At 37.0% G+C, this 13,816-nt stretch overlaps 1 protein-coding gene across 1 annotated transcript; it reads left to right on the plus strand.

Moving 5' to 3' along the window:
- Nucleotides 1-1,757: 1,757 nt before the first annotated feature.
- Nucleotides 1,758-13,554, plus strand: LOC137579546 (myb-like protein Q). The gene is made up of 5 exons (XM_068293332.1): nt 1,758-1,843; nt 4,653-4,822; nt 6,464-6,603; nt 12,426-12,629; nt 13,306-13,554. Exons 1-5 carry the CDS (start codon nt 1,758-1,760, stop codon nt 13,552-13,554), a joined length of 849 nt encoding a protein of 282 aa, XP_068149433.1.
- Nucleotides 13,555-13,816: the final 262 nt, after the last annotated feature.

Raw genomic sequence — 13,816 nt, forward strand, 5'->3', positions numbered from 1 at the left:
ACTTGGTGTATGGTATACCCAAGTCGACGAGTCGACTTGCTTCATTATATTTTTAAAATCGAAGAACTGAAAAAAATTTATTACTTTACTAAAATCAAAAAATAATTTGAACCAGAAAAAGTACAAACAATGGAAGAAATCAAACAGTCAATTACATGTTTGGTAGAACAAGTGGCAGTGTTGACCGAGAAACTAAAAAAGCAAAAGGAGAAAGTAACAATCTTAGAAGATAGGCGTGGGGAAACTGTGGTTGAAGTGGTTAGCCCACCTTATTGCAGATAGCAACCCTTCCCGATTTCTTAAAGGAGATCATCCAGGATTATCAGGTAGTCAGGGACAAGCCTATGTATAGGACAGTGGTACTCCATCTGAGATCCAAAATACGGTGCGAAGCAGATGAGATGCTCTACATATGCAACGTGCCCAATGGTAGTTGGGAGGAAATAAGGGCGGCATTAGCCTCCCATTATGAGGACAAACGAGACCTAGAAACTTTGGAATACTAAATGAGTGTGATAGTCCGAAATAACTCGACTGTAGAAGCATTTTACTCCCAGATCAACAAGCATATTTCGCTTATTATAGAGAAGCTTAAGGGCCTTGCGCGCATTTGAAAGGGGATTGTCACCACAATTATCGGCTTGGTAACAGTTAAGCATGCAAAAACGCTAGGAGAAGCTTATTCTACAGCCCTAGAACTGGAAATTGTTATTTCAGCTGGGAAGCCCTCCCTAGCATACGCCTCCAACGAAACTTGGCACACACACACAAACACCCCTTACTACCGACACCGACCCATGGATCGGCCTTCCTTCGCTACGTCATACGAACCCCCAAGTGCAACATATGCAATGTCTTATCCTCATCAACAAAACCGTACCATTAAGCGTTACTTTCCAGGCCACAGGCTCTAACACTGGCTATAAAACTAGAAGCAAGTGGATCAGGCAAATCTAGGAGCCGTTTCCGGAACTATGGGAATGGCAGTAGCCAAAAGAGAAACTCTTCTGATTCCGAAAACCTTTTTGGAAAGGAACAACGATTATATCATATGGCCACTGACAGTGGCGTAGTAAAAGAACCGTCACACATGAACTTGTGGGAGACTCCGCCTCCGAAAATGGCAAATATCACACACGCGTGGCACTTACCCAGCCATCAAATTCGAAGAAAATCGAGATCGAAGATCAAGTAAATTTTATGAACCTACATAGAATACATTGATGCAGATAGAAAGGTGCGACAGTTTCTAGTCGACACTGGCGCAAACAAAAACTTCATTAGTCTAGATCTTTCAGAGGGTGCTATTCAACTACAAAAGCCCTTCTTAGTACAATCAGCAAATGGACCCATAAAAATTTCACAATACCTCAATGGACCTTTTCTTCGCTCCTCTGGGTAATGATATTCCACTAACCTTCTTTACTCTTCCTAATTTAAAAAGTTTCGATGGCATTATAGGAGATGATACACTAAAGAAATTGAAAGCGAAAATTGAAAGGGAACATAACGTCTTAATCATATAACCGGGGGTGGTAATACCACTTCTGAACCGGGAATCGACCCAACTTAATTTTGTGCTAGAAGAAAGGCACACCCAGGAAATCAAATCCATTATTGAGAAGCTAATTAATGATTTCGCTTCCGTACTCGACCCGGTTACCCCTGGTGGCTCTGTGGAAACCCGAATCAAAGCAAAGATTCGGATTAATACCCAAGAGCCCATTTATTCTAAGTTCTACCCCTATCCAGTCAACATGCGGGACGAGGTTGACCGACAAGTCGCTGAACTTCTTCGTGACGGCATGATACGACCTTCAGAAAGTTCCTATAATTCTCCAGTGTGGGTTGTCGCTAAAAAAACAAAACGAAATGGGAAACAACAGTTTCGTAGTTTCTCTTTACGACTGTTGACTTAACTTCGGTTTCCATCAGATACATATGGATCTCGCAGACATTCCAAAAACCGCATTCTCAACTCTTAATGCAAAATATGAATTTTTCAGACTACCCTTTGGGCTCAAAAACGCTCGTCATATTTCAAAGAATGATCGACAATGTTCTTAGAGACTATATAGGAAAAATTGATGACATAATTGTTTTCAGTGCTACTTATGAAGAACATTGGCACAACCTCAGGGCAACATTTTCAAGGCTTCGTGAAGCAACCCTACAAGTAATTTTGGAGGAGACACACTTCCTGAAAACCAGTGTTGAATTCCTGGGCTATGTTGTCACACCTCAAGGGATTAATGTAGATAGGAAAATAGAAGAGGGAATGTTAAAAGTACCGCCTCCCACCAATTTGAAACAGCTCAAATCCTTTTTAGGCATGACATCATATTACAGAAGATTCATCAAAGATTATGCGAAAATTGCCAAGCCCCTAACAAATCTCACTAGAGGAAAAAACGCACAAATTAAGCCCTCACAATCCAAGAAAGTTTTCATTGAGCTTGGTCCACTGGAACTAGAAGCGTTTAAAGACCTTAAGACCCTTTTTTCTTCATCGGAGGTTTTAGCTTTTCCAGATTTTACAAAACCTTTCCATCGTACTACCGATGCATCGGACTTTTCTCTCGGCGCCGTGTTGCTCCAAGTTAGCTCAGGAGAAGATCGTCCTATAGCATACATCTCAAGATCGCTTATCAAAACTGAAGAAAATTACGCCACCATTGAAAAAGAGATGTTAGCCATTGTTAGGGCTCTGGACAACCTACGAACGTTTCTATATGGGGCTGGCTGCATAAAAATCTTTACGGACCACCAGCCGCTTACGTATGCCATGAGCAATAGGAACTTCAATGCAAAGTTGAAACGTTGGAAGGCGAAAATTGAAGAATATAATCATGAGCTGATCTATAAACCGGGCAAGGCAAAAATGGTTGTGGATGCGTTATCGCGTATCCCCCATGTCCCCGACCAGTCGGACACGAATCTATTGGTCCTCCATGACACAGACTCGTTGGCAACAATGCACAGTGGAAAACAAGACGCTTCTGACCTTATTCCCCATATGGAGGTCCCAATAAACGTTTATAGAAACCAGATTATTTTCAAACCATCGCGATCTGTCTATTCTTGTATTAACCCACACCCCGGGTTCAAGCGTTACCTAGTCCCATTGAAAACATTGACCACTTTAGAGATAACTAGTTTGCTAAAGATTTACATCAATCCATCTGTAATTAATGAAATAAAAATACCTGAAAGCCATTTACAGCTCCTACAAACATGTTACCTAGGTTTCTTTAAGTCATACAAGCTTAGGGTCACACAAAGACTGGTAACTGATTTAGTAGTAGAAGACGAGAATCTCGAAGCAATTGATAACGAACATCGCAGAGCCCATAGAATTCCCGAAGAGGTCAGATGTCAGCAGACAGACACCCTAATAAGCCCCATCTACAGCCAACCCCTGTACCGAACTATCCGTGCGAAATTCTACACGTGGACGTCTTCATGTTGGAAAAGAAGAAACTTGTGCTTCTTAGCTGTATAGACAAATTTCCCAAATTCGCCAAGATTTTCCCTCTAGAATCTAAATCGGCTCTCAAACTACCTGAAAAATTAGCAGAAGTGCTTCACTATTTCACGGCACCTAAAATTTTGGTGATGGACAATGAGCGTGGCCTCCTTTGTCCAACAGTTCATAATTACCTAAGATCATTGGAAATAGAGATATACCACACCCCAACGCAGCGTAGCGAAGTAAACGGTCAAGTCGAAAGATTTCATTCAACATTCTTAGAAATCTACAGGTGTTTAAAAATAGAGTTTCCGTTACTTAAGGTAACTGAACTCGTGCCTATGTCAGTTGATAGTTATAAAACTCGGTCCACTCTGTGTAGAAACGAAAACCGTTTGACATTTTTCTTGACAGGGTTTCTCGAATAAATTATCAAGGGCTAACAAATTTTAAACGCGAAACATTTGAGGACATCAGGGGGCTGATCGAACGTCGACAAGAACTTGCCATTAATAGACAAGTTAAAAACAAATAACCCAATCAGAACGCCGAAGGGGAAACAGTCTTTGTTAAAAATAAGCAGATCAAGGGTAAGGAAAAAAAGTTATACAGTAAAGAAGAAAATAGCAGGAAAATATAAAAGTAACAGTTCGTACTAAGTCTGGTAAACTCATTCACAAGGCACACCTTAAATCTAACCGTAAGCTTTCATAATTCGCACATTTGGCCTTAATACTATTAATTTTTCGTTGTTGCTGTTTTTTCTACGATTTTCTTTGGGTATGTAGTGATAAAAAAATTATTCGAAATCACTATCTTTTCAAAATAATTAATAACTGGCACTCTTCACAAACCTGGTAAATAATAAACAATACCATTTAAGAATACTAACCTAACATCATAAGTAATATTTAATGTCTCCACCAACAAAGATGCCCACTCTACAACAGTCTGCTGCTACAGCTCATTTCTTCACCTCCTAGTATCTCAAAGCTCGCTCGAACCGCTGACCTGCGCCATACCAACTTTACAATTACAAGACAAAAAGCTGCTCTGATCGTAGACAGCTATGCTGATAAGACATTAAATGGACTTGGCAAAACATAAACCGATGTCATATGTTGCCGACATTACGGCTATCACCTACACACCGAGGCTGCAAAGTGTTGATCCGCGGGCGCAGATCTTTAGAGGGGGAGGAGTTAACACCAGACAGCAGCATTAGCGGCTGCAGCAGCCTCAGCCGCAGCAACATCAGCAGCAACAGCATCAGCAGCAGCAGCATCAGCCGCATCAGCAGCAGCAGCATCAGCAGCAGCAGCATCAGCGGCAGCGAGCAGGAGGAGCGGGAGTGTGGGTAAAACGGGCCAGAAGGCCGAAGCCGGAGGTGGCTGGGTGGAGAACAAACGAGAGAGATGAACAGAGGAAATAAACTATTATAACGTGAGATCGAACCAAAGTCTTGATGATTCTGTGGTGTGCGTGCCGTTGGGAGACGGAAACCAAATCCTTGCTACGGCAAGGTGAGCTCCTCAAATAAGAGAAAGTTAACTTCAATAATAAATTCATTGCTTGACTATAGCCAAAGCAATTATCTAACAAACGATATAACCAGGCTAGAACCTATTTCCTTTATCCAAACAAAAGAGATAATTAACGAACACACCAAAAATTATACTAATCAAACTATTACATTAACCACTTTTGTACTTACTATAATAAGTTTGATTACATACTTAGTCTATAAGTTTAAGACAATGCCACAAAAATTAATATTAAGCATTTTCGATCAAATGACAATCGAGCTCCCACAGAAAACCCTAGTTATTGAAAAAATTAAGTCCCAAATTATAAACAGAATTGATACTCCAATCTATACAGCTGAGAAAAACCCCTCGCTATATCCCAATGTATCCGCCTGAGGACAGGCTATTTTCTTTAAGATGGGGGAGTTATATATCCTACTCCAATACTCAATAACATATAAATTGTTCGCTCCTAAAATTCATAACGTTAAAGTAAACATCCGTTTTTATAAACAATTGGACACTTGCAATAACAATTGTCTCCCTCAAAATCAAAGCGTGTGAACGCTAGCTCACAATTAACATAAACAATTAAACACTTGCATTAATAATTGTCGCACTAAAAACCAAAAGCGTGAGAACGCTAATTCATCATTTAAATTCGGGCCAATCAAATCGCATCAATATCAATCACGCCACTAAAGGGCTCACAAATTTAGCCTATAAATATAACCATAAGACATTTTTGTAACTCAGTTAGAAGATTTCATTCAAATAATAAAGTACGTTGCTTTTAACTCACAATATCTTTTTTTTCCTCTTTGGGATAACCAGATATTTAAATGGTGCAGTCGGTAGGATCGGTAAAATTGAACTAGTTATTCTATCAGTGTTACACATAGAATTATTATCCGTGTGTTACATAGAATTAGTGAATAATCACTATAAAACTCCGATCCGACATAAAGAACTTACGGGTAGTGCTCAAAAGTGTACAACAGTGAAAAAAAAATATTAACGTCAAATGTGCGCGAATATATCAACTGTGTGTTACAACCATTAAATCCAATTGAGGAACAAAAACGCCAACTTGTGTGCGAACAAAAAACCAAAAATCAAAACAAAACTTAACTAAAACCCAGAATATTAACAAAACAAAACACCACAAAAAACCCAGAAAATCAACAAAACAAAACATCACTAAAACCCAGAAAATCAAAAAAACAAAACAGCACTAAAACCTAGAAAATCAACAAAAAACAAAACACCACTAAAACAAAAAAAAAAGAAGAAAAGAAATGGCTGTAGAACTTACCGAAGCCCACCTCAATCAAGCACTGTCTTCGTTAAGACAGGTGTCAAACTATGATGGAGCACCAGAGACTCTGACTTCATTCATAAGGAGCATAGATTTCATTATGCACTTATATCCAACCCATGATATAAGGCAACATAACATATTGTTCAGTGCAATCGAGATGCAGCTCAATTGGAGAAGCCAACACCTGGCCGGAACTAAGGTCACTCCTCATCAATGAATTGAAGACGCAGACCCCTGTGAGGAACTTCTTCGACGCCTCTACAACACCAGCTATACAGGAAACCTTCGTAAGTTTGTAACAGAGTTAGAAAATAAATCCTATATTATCACAAACAAACTAAGTCTGGAAAACGATGCAAATAACACTATTCTTTATACAAATGCTTTAAATAACCCTGTAAAAGATGTAATAAACAAAAAATTACCCGATAGATTACTTATGACGTTAGCTAGATACGATATAACCACAGTCAGCAAGTTCAAGCAAGTAGCTCAACGAGAAGGGTTATAAGAGAATAGTATAACAGAAATCAGAAAATCAAATCTAAGCCAAAATCAAAACCAAAAAGGTTAAAAACCCTTTGTACCCAATAGTACAAATCCGTCTCTAACAAAACAATCCGATACAACACAGAACAAAAAACTTTTCCAAGAATTTCAACAAAAATTAAATATTGACAGGGCTCAAAATCCAATGAATTATCAACAACAAAATATTTTTTCCAAAAATAATGTAGCAAACCAGCATACAAAAAGGCAAAGAGAAAGTAATAGTGGAATTTGCAAAATGGACACATCCGAAAATATTTATCAGAATACCTCGGATCAATCGGAAGAAGAGATACGGACAAGTCCTTCATCAGAATAAAGATGAACAATAAACCTCAGGCTCTTCAATAAATATAATGTCCGAAAACTTTTTAATTTCAAAACCTATTTGGGAGATTCCGAAATTCACATGATTGAAGGAGCAGTAGAATTAAAAGAAATCATTTTCCTTGCACTTTGTCCAACAGAACAAAAATTTTTTATCCATAAATTTTCAAATAAATACGACATGTTGATAGGCAAAACTTTCCCAAAAGCCTGCAAAGCCCAAATAAATTATGAAGAAACTATACATTTTATTTTAAAGATGTTGAAGAAATAGAGGTGGAAGAAAACATAGAATGTTTGGACCCACCCACAGAGAGAGACCCAGAAACAAATTTTGCGATTAGACTCTACCATTTAAACAACGAAGAAACTCAAAAACTAAAAAAAGTCTTGTACGAATTCAGTGACATTCAGTACCGCGAAGGTGAAAATTTGACTTTCACGAGTACAATAAAGCACTCTATTCATACAAAACATGAGGATCCAATCTATAAACGTCCATACAAATATCCCCAAACATTTGATATAGAAATCAACAAACAAATAAATGAAATGATTGAACAGGGTATGATTTGAAAATCGAATTCCCCCTACTGTTCACCCATTTGGATCGTTCCAAAAAAAAAGGAGATGCTTCCAACTAACAAAAATTCAGATGAGTCATTGACTATCGAAATCTAAATGAAGTCACAATAGATGACAAATTCCGCATTCCAGTCATGGATGAAATTCTCGACAAACTGTGATTTCATCAAATTCAAGTGGATCCTGAATCTATTGCAAAAACAGCTTTCTCAACTAAACATGGCCATTACGAATACACACGTATGCCATTTGGTCTTAAAAATGCCCCGGCAACATTTTAAAGATGCATGAATAATCTTTTGGAAGACCTTATTTATAGAGATTGCCTTGTTTATCTGGATGACATCATTGTATACTCCACTTCATTGGAGGAACACATACTATCAATTAGAAAGGTATTTAACAAACTAAGAGAAGCTAATCTTAAACTCCAACTCGACAAATGCGAATTTATGAAAAAGGAAACGGCATTCCTTGGTCATATAATAACAACAGAAGGTATAAAACCTAACCCAGATAAGGTCAAAGCAATTCAAAAATTTCCGATCCCTAAATCCCCAAAAGAAATTAAATCATTCTTAGGATTATGCGGATTCTTCCGGAAATTCATACCCAACTTTGCACATATTGCAAAACCTTTAACTCTAGGATTAAAGAAAGGAGCTAAAAAAAAATTTCATCTTTTGAAAAATTAAAATATCTCCTTATGAATGATCCTATACTTGCATATCACGATTTCAAAAAACCATTTTTCCTAACCACAGATGCTAGCAATATAGTTTTAGCCTAAAGCCTTTAGGTGCTTTCCTCTTACAGGACCATAGACCTATTTCATATGGTAGTAGAACACTTAACGAACATGAACTTAATTATTCAGCCATAGAAAAGGAATTACTATCTATTGTATGGGCAACCAAATTTTATAGGCCATACCTTTTCGGTAGAAAGTTCAAGATTCTAAGCGACCATAAGCCTTTAGTAGGGCTCAACAATATAAAAGAACCAAATATTAAACTTCAAAGATGGAAAATAAAACTAAATAAGTTTGGTTACAAAATTAAATATTTACCTGGCAAAGAAAATCACGTAGCAGATGGCCTTTCCAGAATTAAAATAGATGAAAACTTTTTAGGATCAACAGAAAGCACAGCAGCTACAATACATAGTGCTCATAAGGATAATGAAAATTACATTCCAATAGTAGAAAAACCCATTAATTATTTCAAGAGGCAAATAGAATTCAGAAAGCAAGTAAAGCAGAAACAACAACTTACTTTTATAAAACAAACATAAAAATAACATACAAAGAAATGACCAATGCTTACGCAGGGGATATAATCATAAGATATCTTTGCAGTAAGAACACTGTACTATATTTTCATATTGAACAAGATTTTCCCATATTCCAACAAGCTTTTGTTGAAATAATACGATCAAACGCAAATACAAAAACCTCGAAATCTAGCATTAAGTTAGAGGGCCTTTAAAACGTTCGCACAATTTAAAGAAATAATCCTAAAACAACATAAAGAGTTATTACACCCAGGAATCGAAAAAACGATTAATTTGTTTAAAGAAAAATATTATTTTCCAGATTTTCAATATGCAATATCGCAAAGACAAAATAGAAATACAAAACTAACTTTTGAAATAACACCAGAAACTTTTAATATCAGAGAAAAATACGTCATGGACTTTTACATGATCGACAATTTGCAATTCCTTTCATAAATTGACATTTACTCCAAATTTGCAAGAATTGTGGAAGTAAAATCTAGAGATTGGTAAGCAGCCAAGCTAGCAATTATGAAAGTATTCACTGAAATGGGCAAACCAATAGAAATCAAATCAGACAAAGATTCAGCATTTCTGTGTATAGCACTAAAAAATTGGCTACAAGAAGAAAATGTAAAGTTAGAAATCACATCAAGTAAAAACGGCATTTCAGACGTAGAAAGATTCCATAAAACAGTAAATGAAAAACTCAGAATTATAAATAGTGAAAATGACATTGAAGATAAATTAATCAAATTTGAAAAAATTCTCTACGTATACAACCATAAGACGAGATATAAAACAACTAACCGAACACCAGCGGACATTTTTTTCTATGCAGGATCCCCCGACTATAATACCCAAACGAAAAAAAAAATACATCAAATAAACAATTTAAATGAAGATAGACACGACTTCGAAATCGACACTAGATTTAAACAAGCACCATTAGTAAAGTCAAAAACGACAAATCCATTCAAAAAGACAGGAGAAATAAATCAGTTAGACGAGAAACATTTTGAAGAAAGAAATAGAGGACATTAATAAAAGTCAACAACTCAAGATGACTTTTATGTCCATTATGCTATTTTTAACATTAAAAACAACATGTAGCCAATCCATTGACATAACCCCAGTAAAAAAACCAAATGGTTACATAAGATTTAAAACAGGAACCATGGATCTACCGACAATCTTTGAATATCATTATTTAAAAGCGAATTTAACGCTAATAGACATTACGGTAAATGTTTACTATTACTACTCGGGCCCAAAACGCGCTTAAACTACATAATTTTGGTATCAAACGAAAGAGAAAAATTGCACGAGCACGACCTCAGGTGCGCCTTGGCGATTTATTTCGTAGTTTTTGAGTAATTAATAAAAGAAAATTAATATTTTTAGCGGGACTATAGCTAAAAGTAGCTTTTTCCGGCTAAAAAAAGCTGTTCAATTTTGAGATGGTGTTGCCGAATGCCGAATTTTGGATACTCGAATACGCGGGCTTTTTGAATCTTTTGTTGGCACTATTCTCAACAAACGAAAATATTGTTGAGTTTACAATATTTCTTGATTTTATAGAACAAATATAGTTTAGAATACAATATTCGGCTGCCAGAGCAGCCGAATATTCCTCGACTTTTGAGTTTAGATTAAAATATTTGGCTACCAGGTCAGTCAAACAGCGCGCCAAATAAAAAATAGCGATTGACAACACTGAAATCTAGCTTTACCCGATTTTTCCACTTTTCAACACTGAAATCTCGAGTAGTAATAGTAAACATTTACCAAACTAAGAAGGGAAATTAAAGGAATACAAATTGTAAAACGCAACAAACGAGGACTAATTAACGGAATTGGTTCAATATACAAATATCTTTTTGGTACTCTTGATCAGGACAATAAAGATGAATTAGAAGAAAAAATAAATAGTCTTGAAAGCAATAGCGTACAAGCAAACGAATTAAATTACGTAATAGACACTGTTAATAAAGGTTTAGAAGTAATAAACAACCTCCGGGAAGAAAAAGAAAATTCAGGAAGATTAGAAGTTCTAATCTTTAATTTTGAGAATACATTACATTGGAGACATAGAAATGGGCATGCAGCTCACTAGACTAGGAATTTTCAACACAAAACTTCTAAAACATAATCACTTAAGTCATGTTAATTCGGAAAAACTATTGAATACAAAAACTTCCACCTGGCTTAAACCAAATTCAAACGAGATATTTATCATTTCAAACATTCCCCAACAAATAATAAAAACCCCTATCTTTGAGATCTATCCTTATCCAGATGAAAATAAAAATATTTTAACAGAGAATTCATACGAAAAATACTATTTTGACAACAACAATTTGTTTAATAAAAATACAAAACAAATAGAAACTAATGAATGTATAATAGGCATTTTAAATCAAATCCCAACCACTTGCAAATATACTAAAACATACAAGAATTTTCAAACTAATTATATTGAACCAAACATAATTGTAACACGGAACTTACCAAAAACTAAACTTAATCAAAATTGCGTAAAAAACGACTTAATAATAGAAGGCAATAACATAATAAAAATTTACGATTGTACCTTAGCAGCAACAGCGCCAACTGCAGCAGCGAAAGCGGCAGCGAGCAGGAGGAGCAGCAGCAGCGGGAGTGTGGGCAGAACGGGCCAGGAGGCCGAAGCCGGAGGTGGCTGGGTGGAGAACACCCGAGAGAGATGAACAGAGGAAATAAACTATTATAACGTGAGATCGAACCAAAGTCTTGATGATTGGGTGGTGTGCGTGCCGTTGGGGGACGGAAACCAAATCCTTGCTACGGCAAGGTGAGCTCCTCAAATAAGAGGAAGTTAACATCAATAATAAATTCATTGCTTGATTATAGCCAAAGCAATTATCTAACAAACAATATAACCAGGCTAGAACCTATTTCCTTTATCCAAACAAAAGAGATAATTAACGAACACACCAAAAATTATACTAATCAAACTATTACATTAACCACTTTTGTACTTACTATAATAAGTTTGATTACATACTTAGTCTATAAGTTTAAGACAATGCCACAAAAATTAATATTAAGCATTTTCGATCAAATGACAATCGAGCTCCCACAGAAAACCCTAGTTATTGAAAAAATTAAGTCCCAAATTATAAACAGAATTGATACTCCAATCTATACAGCTGAGAAAAACCCCTCGCTATATCCCAATGTATCCGCCTGAGGACAGGCTATTTTCTTTAAGATGGGGGAGTTATATATCCTACTCCAATACTCAATAACATATAAATTGTTCGCTCCTAAAATTCATAACGTTAAAGTAAACATCCGTTTTTATAAACAATTGGACACATGCAATAACAAGCCTCAGCCGCAGCAACATCAGCAGCAACAGCATCAGCAGCAGCAACATCAGCAGCAACAGCATCAGCAGCAGCAGCATCAGCAGCAGCAGCATCAGCCGCATCAGCAGCTGCCACAACAGCAGCAGCAGCATCAGCGGCAGCGAGCAGGAGGAGCAGCAGCAGCGGGAGTGTGGGTAGAACGGGCCAGAAGGCCGAAGCCGGAGGTGGCTGGGTGTAGAACAAACGAGAGAGATGAACAGAGGAAATAAACTATTATAACGTGAGATCGAACCAAAGTCTTGATGATTGGGTGGTGTGCGTGCCGTTGGGGGACGGAAACCAAATCCTTGCTACGGCAAGGTGAGCTCCTCAAATAAGAGGAAGTTAACATCAATAATAAATTCATTGCTTGATTATAGCCAAAGCAATTATCTAACAAACAATATAACCAGGCTAGAACCTATTTCCTTTATCCAAACAAAAGAGATAATTAACGAACACACCAAAAATTATACTAATCAAACTATTACATTAACCACTTTTGTACTTACTATAATAAGTTTGATTACATACTTAGTCTATAAGTTTAAGACAATGCCACAAAAATTAATATTAAGCATTTTCGATCAAATGACAATCGAGCTCCCACAGAAAACCCTAGTTATTGAAAAAATTAAGTCCCAAATTATAAACAGAATTGATACTCCAATCTATACAGCTGAGAAAAACCCCTCGCTTTATCCCAATGTATCCGCCTGAGGACAGGCTATTTTCTTTAGGATGGGGGAGTTATATATCCTACTCCAATACTCAATAACATATAAATTGTTCGCTCCTAAAATTCATAACGTTAAAGTAAACATCCGTTTTTATAAACAATTGGACACATGCAATAACAAGCCTCAGCCGCAGCAACATCAGCAGCAACAGCATCAGCAGCAGCAACATCAGCAGCAACAGCATCAGCAGCAGCAGCATCAGCAGCAGCAGCATCAGCCGCATCAGCAGCTGCCACAACAGCAGCAGCAGCATCAGCGGCAGCGAGCAGGAGGAGCAGCAGCAGCGGGAGTGTGGGTAGAACGGGCCAGAAGGCCGAAGCCGGAGGTGGCTGGGTGTAGAACAAACGAGAGAGATGAACAGAGGAAATAAACTATTATAACGTGAGATCGAACCAAAGTCTTGATGATTGGGTGGTGTGCGTGCCGTTGGGGGACGGAAACCAAATCCTTGCTACGGCAAGGTGAGCTCCTCAAATAAGAGGAAGTTAACATCAATAATAAATTCATTGCTTTATTATAGCCAAAGCAATTATCTAACAAACAATATAACCAGGCTAGAACCTATTTCCTTTATCCAAACAAAAGAGATAATTAACGAACACACCAAAAATTATACTAATCAAACTATTACA

The sequence above is a fragment of the Drosophila tropicalis genome, unplaced genomic scaffold (genome assembly GCF_018151085.1).
Source record: "Drosophila tropicalis isolate 14030-0801.00 unplaced genomic scaffold, ASM1815108v1 contig_697, whole genome shotgun sequence".
In the NCBI taxonomy this organism is placed as follows: Eukaryota; Metazoa; Arthropoda; class Insecta; order Diptera; family Drosophilidae; genus Drosophila; species Drosophila tropicalis.

Excerpts from the sequence above, each read along its gene's own strand:
- LOC137579546 (XM_068293332.1), top strand. The coding sequence starts at position 1,758 with ATGCGGGACGAGGTTGACCGACAAGTCGCTGAACTTCTTCGTGACGGC. Across the intron at positions 1,844-4,652 it reads AGTTCCTATAATTCTCCAGT|ATCTTTAGAGGGGGAGGAGT; the intron begins GTGGGTTGTCGC and ends CCGCGGGCGCAG. Across the intron at positions 12,630-13,305 it reads CCAGAAGGCCGAAGCCGGAG|CCTCAGCCGCAGCAACATCA; the intron begins GTGGCTGGGTGT and ends TGCAATAACAAG.